Raw genomic sequence first — 12,745 nt, 5'->3', positions numbered from 1 at the left:
TTCCAGGCGGGTTCCATGTTTGCCCCACCTGCCTTTGCTAATCCGGTAAGTTTCAACCTCTCCTCAAACGATTACGCAGATCAAACGTTGGAATTTCTAATTGTTTTGTCAATTTCCTGATGGGACGATCTCTCTCTGTTTAATTCCAGGCTGATTCCATGTTTGCCCCACCTGCCTTTGCCAATTTGGTAAGTTTAGATTGATTGCTCATAGTTACATTGGCCAATCTACTGAATCACCATGGCCTCTCCCGACCCTTCCACTCTCTCTGATTTGTCACACTAATTGTCTGCCATTCCATATTGCACACGCAGCAATTTCCTTCTATTAAATTTGGCAAACCAAAGCCGCTGTCACCAACTCTTTCCTGGTCACTGGTTCCCCCTCATCCCACCCCTCCCATTGGCCTGAAATTGAGTTTCTGACCCCGTGAGGCAGCGAACAGCCGCATCCATGATTTTATTACCTCCAGCTCGGACTATTCCAATCCCCTCTCTATCTCGACTTTCTCCCTCCCTACCTTTGTGAACGTCTCCAGCCCAACGACATTCCAAGATCTTTACGATCCTTGAATTCTGGCCTTTTGCACCCCCCCCCCCCCCCCCCCCCCCCCCCCCCCCCCCCCTCCCCGGTTTGAATCGCTCCGCCATTGACACTCGTGCCTTAACTACCTAAGCCTTGAACTCTGGAACTCTCTCTCCTTAAAACGCTCCGCCTCTTGACCTCTCTCCTCCTCCTCCTCTTCTTAGATGCTTTGGTCACCTGTCCTACTCCGTGGCTCGGTGTCAAGTTTTTGTTTGATAATACTCCCATGAACAGACTTGGGGACATTGGACTGCATTAAAGGCACTATATAAATGTAGAGTTGTTGTTGTATACCTGCTGCATTCATCCTCTCCCATCTTCTCCCACAGTGGGGAATGAATCCTTGTGTAGGCTCGCTGACCGAAGGCTCAGTGCCCATCGGTGACTTTGACCTATTATTGCTGCCTCCAGGCTGTTGGCGCGGAGGAGAGTGACTGGGTGGTGCCCCATCCTGCTCGTGCCCCATGCCCACCCCTGCCACAGGTGCATATTCCAACTGGCACAGATTGAGAGTGGGAAAACCTACCGACTTTAATTCTGTCTCCTCCACCCTGCGGCGAGCGGTTGATTCTGGTTTGCGGGATCTTGCTGTGCTGCAGGTTGTCTCCCACATTCGCCTTTTGCGACGACTGCGAAATAAACTCACTGGTTGTGCAAAGCTTCCAGTAGCCTGAGAAAGTCGGGTTGCAAAGTCAATGCTATCATTTTTTTTTAACGGTTTATGAGTTCTTTCAGAAGAATGCCTGTCCCTTTTTTTTCAGAATTTTGCTTGGTTTACATGGTGAGAGTCAAGTGGAACACAATGAATGCACTTGCTTGATGCCGTGGGCCAATTGGTCATCTCACTAGAAATCAAAGATCAAAATTTCTGTGTGAAATATTGGACTTTGTTTGCATTTATGGGCGGCATGGTAACACATTGTTGCTTCACAGCGCCAGGGTTCCCAGGTTCGATTCCCGGCTTGGGTCATTGTCTGTGCGGAGTCTGCACGTTCTCCCCGTGTCTGCGTGGGTTTCCTCCGGGTGCTCCGGTTTCCAACCACAAGCCCCGAAAGACCTGCTGTTAGGTGAATTGGACATTCTGAATTCTCCCTCCGTGTACCCGAACAGGCGCCGGAATGTGGGGACTAGGGGCTTTTCACAGTACTTCATTGCAGTGTTAATGTAAGCCTGCTTGTGACACTAATAAAGATTATTATTATTTGAATTGTGTTTACCTCCATCACAGCAGTCACTGTTCCCTGCGGTGTATTAATGTGGCTTTTGGGAACCGAGCACCAGAATTGAGTGAAGCCAACGGCCGAATTTCCAGTCATTCTAATGACCAGGAGCTCCGATCCCACTCCCTCCCCCCCCAAGGTTACCAAGGCCTCTCGAAGTGTGGGCAAGGTGTCCTTTCTCCAGCCCAACAGTTTTAGAATAGTCACCCTGCTGCGTATCAAGTCAGTGTTTGGTTAACAATGACAGTTTTCTTGTTGAAGCACTTGTTTTAAAATTTAGAGTACCCAATAATTTTTTTCCAATTAAGGGTCAATTTAGTGTGGCCAAACCACCGACCCTGCACATCTTTGGGTTGTGGGGATGAGAACCAAGCAGGCACGGGGAGAACGTGCAAACTCCACAGAATCGGTCCCAGCTCCTCAGCGCCGTGAGGCAACAGTGCTAACCACTGTGCTTCCATGTCGTTCCCCCCCCCCCCCCATTGAAGCACTTTTTGAACCTTTCACCAAATTATTATTTTGGACAATGGGGCAGCACGGTAGCATTGTGGATAGCACAATCGCTTCACAGCTCCAGGGTCCCAGGTTCGATTCCGGCTTGGGTCACTGTCTGTGCGGAGTCTGCACATCCTCCCCCTGTGTGCGTGGGTTTCCTCCGGGTGCTCCGGTTTCCTCCCACAGTCCAAAGATGTGCAGGTTAGGTGGATTGGCCATGGTAAATTGCCCTTAGTGTCCAAAATTGCCCTTAGTGTTGGGTGGGGATAGGGTGGAGGTGTTAACCTTGGGTAGGGTGCTCTTTCCAGGAGCCGGTGCAGACTTGATGGGCCGAATGGCCTCCTTCTGTACTGTAAATTCTATGATCTATGACATAACACTCCTTAGGGGCTGGTTTAGCTCACTGGGCTAAATCGCTGGCTTTTAAAGCAGACCAAGCAGGCCAGCAGCACGGTTCGATTCCCGTACCAGCCTCCCCGGACAGGCGCCGGAATGTGGCGACTAGGGGCTTTTCACAGTAACTTCATTGAAGCCTACTCGTGACAATAAGCGATTTTCATTTCATTTTTTTCATTTTCGTGCTTATTTCTCTCTCTCTTACTCTTTCTCTCTCTGTCTCCATCTCAGACACACAGTCTCCCCCTTCATTCAGTCAACCCTCTCTCATCTGAAGTTGCTGACCCCCGTGTGGGGCGGGCAGGCAGCCCAGTGCTACCTGAGCCATGTGGCAAAGCTCCCGTACAAAAGACAGGATGGTGTGAGGCTATTCAGCTGCGGGGGGCGTCACCAGCCGGTTCATCAGTTTCCTCCAACCGGGGCGTCTGGTTGATCTGATTGAATTGCGGCTCCTTCCGTCACGGTGGCGAGTGAAATCCGCTGGCGCGACACCCCCGAGATGGAGCTGCCTTTCCGTCCCTGCGGCACACACACAGACCCAGGGATTGTCTTTTGCCCCATTGCTGGTGTGCTGCCAGTTGAGAGCCTCAGTCCAGTGCTATTCGGCCGTCACTGAGTTCTTGGCGTTGTGTTGACAAGTCGCTGTGGAAAATGGAGCGCTCCTTTTCCAGGCTAATTTGGAAATATTTTCCCAGTGCTGTCTTCCCCGGGGATTCATCCGAAAGAACCAGACAGCTCACTGGCTGCTGGCTCCCTCTACTGGAGAAAGAGGGAAAGGCTCTGCCAGTCCAAACAATTGATGTTGAATTGTATGGATTCCACCAGGAGCAGAAACACAAGTCGTTTGGACACATCAGGATTTATGCTTCACACATTTCTCCTCCCACATTACATCATCTGACCCATCAGGATATTCCTCCACCTCTTCAATTCTGACCTCGGGCAGCTGTCTATGCGGAGTTTACCCGTTCTCCCCGTGTCTGCGTGGGTTTCCTCCGGGTGCTCCGGTTTCCTCCCGCAGTCGAAGGATTTGCAGGTTAGGTGGATTGGCTATGATACATTGCCCCCCAGTGGGGGTGATGGGGTGGGGTTTGGGCTTAGCTAGGGTGCTCTTTCAAAGGGTCGGTGCAGACCCGATGGGCTGAATGGCCTCCTTCTGCACTGTAGGGATTCTATGAATCTGAAACAAAATGAAAAAGCTGGAATATAAAGCGTACTTTCTGTAAAGGACATTCACGTCTGCAGAACAAGAGAGGTGACACAGATGTGACCCCCAATGCAAGGCGTAATGGTGAATTCATTCATCAGTCACCCTATTCGATGGTTAATATTATTGGGGTGGACCCCTTGGTTAGCTTTATGCCCGATTGCTTGTATTGTAAAGTCTGAGTTGGGACAGTGACTAAATATCTTCAACAGTCTGCCCATTTGGGAGTCAGAAATATGTGAGGATCCTTGTCCCTACCTCTCTCACCCACGGAGCACCTGGAAACCCAGGGATAAAGGCCACTTGGTTATAACAATCACAGAATTGTTACGGTGCAGAAGGAGGCCATTCAGCCCATCATGTCCCCACCAGCTCTCCAAACAAGCATCCTAACTTAGTGCCATTCCCCTGCCTTTTCCCCACACCCCTGCACATTGTTTCCATTCAAACAATCATCTAATGTCCTCTTGAACACCTCGATTGAACCAGCTTCCACCACACTCTCAGACCTTGCGATCCAGACCGGAACCATTCGCTGTGTGAAAAAGATTTTTCTCGCATCACATTTGCTTCTTTTGCAAATCACCTTAAATCTATGCCTTCTTGTTCTTGATTCTTTTGGAAGCAGGAACAGTTTCTCCCTATCAGGGGCTGGTTTAGCACAGTGGGCTAAACAGCTGGCTTGTAATGCAGAACAAGGCCAGCACCGCAGGTTCAATTCCCGTACCGGCCTCCCCGAAAGGGCGCCGGAATGTGGCGACTCGGGGCTTTTCACAGTAACTTCATTGAAGCCTACTTGCGACCAAAAGCGATTTTCATTTCATTTCTACTCTATCCCCTCATGATTCTGAACATCTCTATCAAATCTCCTCTTAGCTTCTTCTCTCCAAGGAGAACAGTCCCAACCATTCCCATCTAACTATCCTCATAACTGCAGTTTCTCATCCCCGGAACCATTCCTGTAAACCTCTTCCCCACTCTCTCTCCAATGTGTTCACATCCTTCCTATAGTGTGGCTCCCAGAACTGTTCACAATATTCCAGCTGAGGTCTAACTAGTGTCTTGTGCAAGTTCAGCATAACCCCCTGGCTCTTGTATTCTATGTTCCTATTAATGAAATCCAGAATACCAAATGTTTTATTAACTGCTCTCCACCTGTCCTGCCGCTGTCAATGATTTATGCACGGAAACTCCCAGGTCCCACTGCTCCCGCACCCCTTTTAATATTTTACCCCTTGTTTTATATTGTCTCCCCATGTTCTTCCTGCCAAAATGCATCACCCCACATTCCTCTGCATTAAACTTCATCTGCCACCTATCTGCCCACTCCACCATCTTGTCTATGTCCTTTCGAAGTTCTACATTGTCCTCTTCACCGTGTACAATACTTCCAAGTTTTGTATCCTCTGCAAAGTTTTGAAACTGTCCCCTGCACCATCTCTCTGATAATGAGCAGGAGCTGTTAAGAAGAATGATTTTGCTGACAGGCCTTGGCGATACGTTTGCTCTGAAACTTTTGGGAGGAACTGATTTTAAGTGTTGTCCAAGCCACACAATAACTCAAGTGTCCTTATTTCAGTCTAGTTGTAATCCATGGGCAATGCAGGTGACAGCGCCAGTTTGCAGTACCATGCTGCTCCTCTCTCTGAATGATTCTGTCTGAGGCTGGCTCATCTCTGCTCAGGCCAAGCCGGAAGACTTATGACCCTGCCCCTTCTCCGTCACAATCTACAGTTCTTCCACAAAATGGGTCTCAGGGTTTTTTCCCCTTGTCTTGACAAATGACCAGCAGTCCACTCCAGGTGCTAAAGAATAAATTCCTGACATCAGTCCCAACATTTGACTTCTACCCATTTAAACTTGTGTCCCTTTCACCTCATGTCCCTGTTTAACATGCAGCAGTGCCTCTGATCAACTCTTCCCATAGTACTTACTGCTGGACTTCGTGTTACAACTTACAGTCCAAAGATGTGAAGGTTGAGGGGATTGGCCATGCTAAATTGTCCCTTAGGGTGGGTTTGCAAGAATAGGGTCGAGAATCGGGCCGAATTAGGGTGCTCTTTCGAGGGGCTGGTGCAGACTCGATGGGCTGAATGGCCTCCTTCCACACTATCGGGATTCTATGATTCTAACTTAGATTTATTTGATCTTACGTTGATGGGATTCACATGTTTGCAAATGTAAATCACACCGGGTTCTACAAACGTCCCAACATGGCAAAAAAAAAACGACACTTTAAATAGTGAATTCAAAAAGTTTATTAACCATTAAACAGGTCAGAAAAATAAAAAGCAAAATGTGAAGGAACCGTAAGAGGAAAACGCTTAATTTTAACAATTGAACAGACTTCTCTGCACCCTTCTCAGATCAGGACATGAAGTGACAGCCCCGAGAACATGCACACCGTGTTAACACCTCTCTCTCAGTATGGCTTCTCGAAACCCCTTTTATATATCTTGGAAAGCCCTCCTTAGTCGATTGTTGGAAGACAGCTAATCGGTTTATAATTATGCAGGTTGTCTCAATTCTAAGACAGTGGCTTCTCTTCAGCTATATGTCTCTTATCTTGAGTTAGTGTCGACCAACAATTGGCTAATATAATTGTCTGTAATTTCTAATTGAGGCAGCTTGAATTGAAGCCTATTTATTCGTTCAGCCGAGGCGAACAAGTTCATGTTATCTTTTATTAGCCTTCCTGGCAAGGCAGCATCTTAAATTTCTCACAGCCGTTTAAGGATTCTTATTAAAATCAGGTGATAATTAATAAATAATAATCTTTTATTGTCACAAGAATGAAATTACTGTGAAAAACCCCTAGTCGCCACATTCCGGCACCTGTTCAGGTAAGCCGGTTCGGGAATTGAACCCGCGCTGCTGGCCTTGTTCTGCCTTCCAAACCAGCCGTCTAGCCCACTGAGCTAAACTGGCCCCAATTGTATAGTGTGCTTATAATTATAAAAGTTGTACACATTTAAACCATAGAATTTACCATGGAATCCTTCGAGTGCAGAAGGAGGCCATTCAGCCCGTTGAGTCTGTACCAACCCTGTGAAAGAATACCCTACCTAGGCCCAATCCCCCGCCCTATCCCCACCTAACCTACACATCTTTGGACTGTGGGAGGAAACCGGAGCACCGGCGTGCAGACTCCACACAGCCAGCCACCCAATGCGGGAATGGGACCCGGGTCCCCGGCATTGTGAGGCAGCAGTGCTAACCACTGTGTTACAGATTACAATACCAGACTGAGTACTACATAATAATCGATAGTGTCACGAGTAGGCTTCAATGAAGTTACTGTGAAAAACCCCTAGTCGCTACGTTCTGCCACCTGCTCGGGGAGGCCGGTACAGGAATTGAACCCGCGCTGTTGGCATTGTTCTGCATTACAAGCCAGCTATTTAGCCCACTGTGCTAAACATCTATTAACAAATCGCTTATTCTTTAATTTTCTCACATTTAAGGCTATGTAGCTAATCTGACTGGGTTTTAGTAATGCAGGTTGATTTATTTTTTAAATGGCTTTCATCAATTTAGCTCAAAATGCCAATAACCTATTGATTCAGATTACACAATGATGGCCACACTAAATCTATCGAAACTACACTTCTGCAACATTTCTTCATATTTCACTTGGCCAGTTTGGACGGATTGTGGTCGCCCTACGAATGATTGATTTTTTTTTTGTTTGTTTTAATTTTCAAAAATATGTTTTCTTGCAGCAAGTTCCGTACAAGGCCCTGATCCCCGGCGGCCTCTTTGTCTCCAGGTCTATCGTCATTCAGGGGACCGTCAACCCCAATTGTGACAAGTAGGTGACTTCTGCCACTCCCAGTTTAATCGAGCAGGGGCCCGATCGGTATTCAGTGTGGGAATGTTTGAGGCTGACTGTGTGAGCTGGAATTTCCATGGCCATTTTCCCAGCGAGCATCGGAGGATCTAAAACTTGGTGGTTTTACAGAGGATAGTTTAGAGCTGGTTCTCCACCTAGTCAGGCTTTGTAGTGCTCTACGCAGGCTCCATAACCAGATTAGAGTGGACCTGGATTGTTGGAGGAGGCTACAAATTTTCCTTGTTGGTTCAGAGGGGGGGGGGGGGAGATGCGTCGTTGGGGAGAACAATGGGGGACAATAGCTCTACTCCACAAATTAGAAATCCGTATTGATGTCCAATCTCCTGTGGTGCACAGTGCTCTATGGGAAGGCCTGCGCCAATACTCTTGCGTTTTCTGCCTCTCTGACAGTTTTTGTATCAACCTGAAGCCGAGTGATTCTCTCGACATCGCTCTGCACATCAGCCCTCGATTCCGCACCGAAACCGCTGTTGTCCGAAACAGCTGCCAGCAGAATTCCTGGGGCACCGAGGAGAGGACTTTGGCTGAAAACCTCTTTTCTCCTGGCCAAGCATTCGAGGTGAGTGCCGTTCCCGTGTGCCGTGTGCCGTTCCCGTGTGCCGTGTGCCGTTCCCGTGTGCCGTGTGCCGTTCCCGTGTGCCATGTGCCGTTCCCGTGTGCCTTTGCCATGTGCCTCTGAACCGGTTTGTAGGTGGAATACAGGAGAGAGCAAGCACAACGGTGTACACCCAAAACTAGTTAACAGCTCAGAGTGCACACCCATCACTAGTTAACAGCTCAGAGTGCACACCCATCACTAGTTAACAGCTCAGAGTGCACACCCATCACTAGTTAACAGTCAGAGTGCACACCCATCACTAGTTAACAGCTGAGTGCACACCCATAGCTAGTTAAATGTCAGAGTGCACACCCATCACTAGTTAACAGCTCAGAGTGCACACCCATCACTAGTTAACAGCTGAGTGCACACCCATAGCTAGTTAAATATCAGAGTGCACACCCATCACTAGTTAACAGCTCAGAGTGCACACCCATCACTAGTTAACAGCTCAGAGTGCACACCCATCACTAGTTAACAGCTGAGTGCACACCCATAGCTAGTTAAATATCAGAGTGCACACCCATAACTAGTTAACAGCTCAGAGTGCACACCCATCACTAATTAACAGCACAGAGTGCACACCCATAGCTAGTTAACAGCTGAGTGCACACCCATAGCTAGTTAACAGCTGAGTGCACACCCATAGCTAGTTAACAGTTAGAGTGCACACCCATAGCTAGTTTACAGCTCAGAGTGCAAACCCATCGCTAGTTAACAGCTCAGAGTGCACACCCATCGCTAGTTAACAGCTCAGCTGGTTAACAGTTCAGAGTGCACACCCATTGCTAGTTAACAGTTCACAGTGCACACCAATTCCTAATTCACAGTGCACACCTATTCCTAATTCACAGTGCACACCTATTCCTAATTCACAGTGCACACCTATTCCTAATTCACAGTGCAAACCTATTCCTAATTCACAGTGCACACCTATTCCTAATTCACAGTGCAAACCTATTCCTATTTCACAGTGCACACCTATTCCTAATTCACAGTGCACACCTATTCCTAATTCACAGTGCAAACCTATTCCTAATTCACAGTGCAAACCTATTCCTAATTCACAGTGCACACCTATTCCTAATTCACAGTGCAAACCTATTCCTAATTCACAGTGCACACCTATTCCTAATTCACAGTGCAAACCTATTCCTATTTCACAGTGCACACCTATTCCTATTTCACAGTGCACACCTATTCCTAATTCACAGTGCACACCTATTCCTAATTCACAGTGCACACCTATTCCTAATTCACAGTGCACACCTATTCCTATTTCACAGTGCACACCTATTCCTATTTCACAGTGCACACCTATTCCTGGTTCACAGTGCACACCTATTCCTAATTCACAGTGCACACCTATTCCTAATTCACAGTGCACACCTATTCCTAATTCACAGTGCACACCTATTCCTATTTCACAGTGCACACCTATTCCTAATTCACAGTGCACACCTATTCCTAATTCACAGTGCACACCTATTCCTAATTCACAGTGCACACCTATTCCGAATTCACAGTGCACACCTATTCCGAATTCACAGTGCACACCTATTCCTAATTCACAGTGCAATTTAAGTCTCCGACTTCACACCTTGGACCTGACCCTAAACGAGTTCTTGTCAAAACGTGAACAATACTGCAGCACATGGCAACACGAGCTGATCCCTGCACAAAACAGTGTCCAGCTTATTCCATCTTTACAATGTAAATGCCAATACAGAGCTTAACAAATGAATGGCTACAAGGTAAAGCCCCTCCCATTTCCAACATATCTCTGAGTGACTTTAGATAGGACACTGATCTTCCCGGGAACATCAACAAACAACTGCAGCCAAGCTCAGGGCCAGAATCAACCTGATTGGCAAACAAGCCAGCTCAACGTGGGGTGACCACCCTCCAACCCCCCCCCCCCCCCCCCCCCCCATACATACACACACACAAACACATGACATCCAGCTGAATTATACCATGTGGTATCAGTACTGGAACACTGCACTAGAAACCACTCTCCTGGCTCCCTGTCTAGGAAAACATCAGTCTTCCACATTTCAGCCGACCTGCAACACCCAGCAAACGATAGAGGTTTGCAATGCCGCCCCTGTGGGAGAGAGCAAGCTATGCACCACGTTATAGAACGTCCAATCCACAGAATCATCGGAGGCCTATCCGCGCTCAACACAGCAGCACTGGGAGAAACCGCTCGGGTCAGGGACTTTGCACTCGCTAAATAAATAAAATGTAGTGTACAACTATCAGTACTTCGCAGTGCACACCTATCACGGGTGCACACCCATCACAAGTGCACAGCGCACACCCATCATGAGTGCACAGCGCACACCCATCATGAGTGCACAGCGCACACCCATCAGGAGTGCACAGCGCACACCCATCAGGAGTGCACAGCGCACACCCATCACGAGTGCACGGCGCACACCCATCACGAGTGCACAGCGCACACCCATCAGGAGTGCACAGCGCACACCCATCACGAGTGCACAGCGCACACCTATCTCGAGTGCACACCTCTCACTAGTTCACAGTGCACACTCATCATTAGTTCACAAGGTGCACCTACACTAGTGCTCAGTGCGTGTCGATCACCAGAGCGTGGTGCACGCCGCTTGCTAGAATGGAGTGCACGCCGATCACCAGAGGGCAGTGTGCACCGATCGCCAGTTTGCATTGCGCACCTCTCTCTAACTCAGAGTGCAATGTGTTTAACTATAAACTGCCCTCTGATATAGCCGAGGAAGCCACCCAGTTGCATTAAATGCTGCAAAGTCTAATCACCAGATGGACTGCCTTCGATCAAGGAGGCAGCTCACCACTACTACCTTGTCAACGGAAGCTTAGGATGGGCAATAACTTTTCTTACAAATTACACCCTGCATCCTGGGACTGAGCAGCAATCCATCAGTCTCCAATTTTAAAACTAACAACTGAACTTCATGAACTGCTACTGGCCGAGGAGAGTTCCAAGCTCATACCACCTCTATGTGCTAAAGTATTCCCGACCTTCCTGAAAGGTGTGGTTCTAATTTTGAAGCTATGTCCTTGGCCCTCAACTCCCCAACCAACAAAAATATTTTCTATCTACCTCCTCAGTTCCTCTTAGTTCCTGAAAACCTCAGTTAATCAGCCTGGGCCTTCTAAAATCCAGAGAATGCCTCCTAGTTTGTGTCAACTTCCCTGCAATTTAATCCTTGGAGTCCACATGTCATCATCCACAAATAAAAATGTGATCCACCCATAAGACCATAGGATTTAGCAGTAGAATTAGGTCATTCGGCCCATTGAGACTGCTCTGCCATTCAATCATGGCTGATATTTTTCTCATCTCCATTCTCCTGCCTTCTCCCCATAACCCCTGATCCCCTTATTAATCAAGAACCTATCTATCTCTGTCTTAAAGACACCCAGTGATTTGGCCTCCACAGCCTTCTGGGGCAAAGAGTTTCACAGATTCACCACCCTCTGGTTTGAAGAAATTCCTCCTCAGTTTTAAAGGATGGTCCCTTTGGTCTGTGGCTGTGCCCTTAGGGTTATAGTTTTTCCTACCAGTGGAAACATCCTCTCCACATCCACTCTATCCAGGCCTCTCAGTATCCTGTAAGTTTCTAAACTCCAAGAGTAGAGACTCAGAGTCTTCAACCGCTCCTCATGTGACGAGCATTATCAGTTGCTGATTAGCGCTTGTTTACCCCCTCTCCACTCGCACTGTGTGGGAAAGGAGTCGGAGCCAAGGTGGTATTCTTTGCTGCGTGGTTGTTCCCGGTCGTGTTCCAGGATACGGCTGGGTCGCGACGGGACAGAATCTCGCTGGGAGCTAATCTGACCACCCGCTGTGTATCCTTCTTGCTCTGTCAGGTTACCATTCTGTGCGAGGCCTCCTCCTTCAGAGTGTCTGTAAATGGACGTCACGCCTTTGATTTCAACCACCGTTTCCAGCCGATCCAGCAGATCAACGAACTGCAAATCGATGGGGACGTCACTCTCGCCAACATCCGCATTTAAAGCCCACAGTCTGAAACCCCACTCGGCCTTCAGTGTTTGTCACATCACAACTGGTACCTGCAGCCGCTGGATGTGTGGTGGTGCTGATGGGGTGGGTGGAGGTGGGGGGGGGGGGGGGGCACTGGTGGGAAGAGTGGGAGGGGGGTTGGTATTAAAGGGGGAATGCAGCAATCCCAGTGAGATTTGGAGTTCGGAGCAGGCAAGTCTTCCCCAGTGCTTCAGAATTCGGGGCCACCGAACTGGGAAAGTTCAGAAAGGATTTCACACTGAGTGATAAATGTGGTTGTAGCTTCAATGTTTGAATCTTTCCCGATGGACATTTCTACGTGTTGATCTGATACTTTATTAATGTCCTTCAAAAATATTTT

At 48.1% G+C, this 12,745-nt stretch overlaps 1 protein-coding gene across 2 annotated transcripts in view; it reads left to right on the top strand.

The window, feature by feature from the left end:
- The window catches only part of LOC119975036 (galectin-4-like), a 36,447-nt gene extending 23,977 nt beyond the window's left edge, over positions 1 to 12,470 (top strand). For both annotated transcript variants that reach the window (XM_038814495.1, XM_038814494.1), the window contains 5 exons: positions 7 to 45; positions 150 to 188; positions 7,626 to 7,714; positions 8,147 to 8,315; positions 12,231 to 12,470. In XM_038814495.1, the coding sequence (XP_038670423.1) occupies positions 7 to 45; positions 150 to 188; positions 7,626 to 7,714; positions 8,147 to 8,315; positions 12,231 to 12,377 (483 nt within the window). In that variant the 3' untranslated portion in view covers positions 12,378 to 12,470. The remainder of the gene's footprint in view (positions 1 to 6; positions 46 to 149; positions 189 to 7,625; positions 7,715 to 8,146; positions 8,316 to 12,230) is intronic.
- The last annotated feature ends 275 nt before the right edge of the window (positions 12,471 to 12,745 follow it).

Source organism: Scyliorhinus canicula, chromosome 12 (assembly GCF_902713615.1).
Source record: "Scyliorhinus canicula chromosome 12, sScyCan1.1, whole genome shotgun sequence".
Lineage (NCBI taxonomy): Eukaryota > Metazoa > Chordata > Chondrichthyes > Carcharhiniformes > Scyliorhinidae > Scyliorhinus > Scyliorhinus canicula.
The sequence above is the reverse complement of the archived record's forward strand: the minus strand, read 5'-3'. Positions and strand labels throughout refer to the sequence as shown.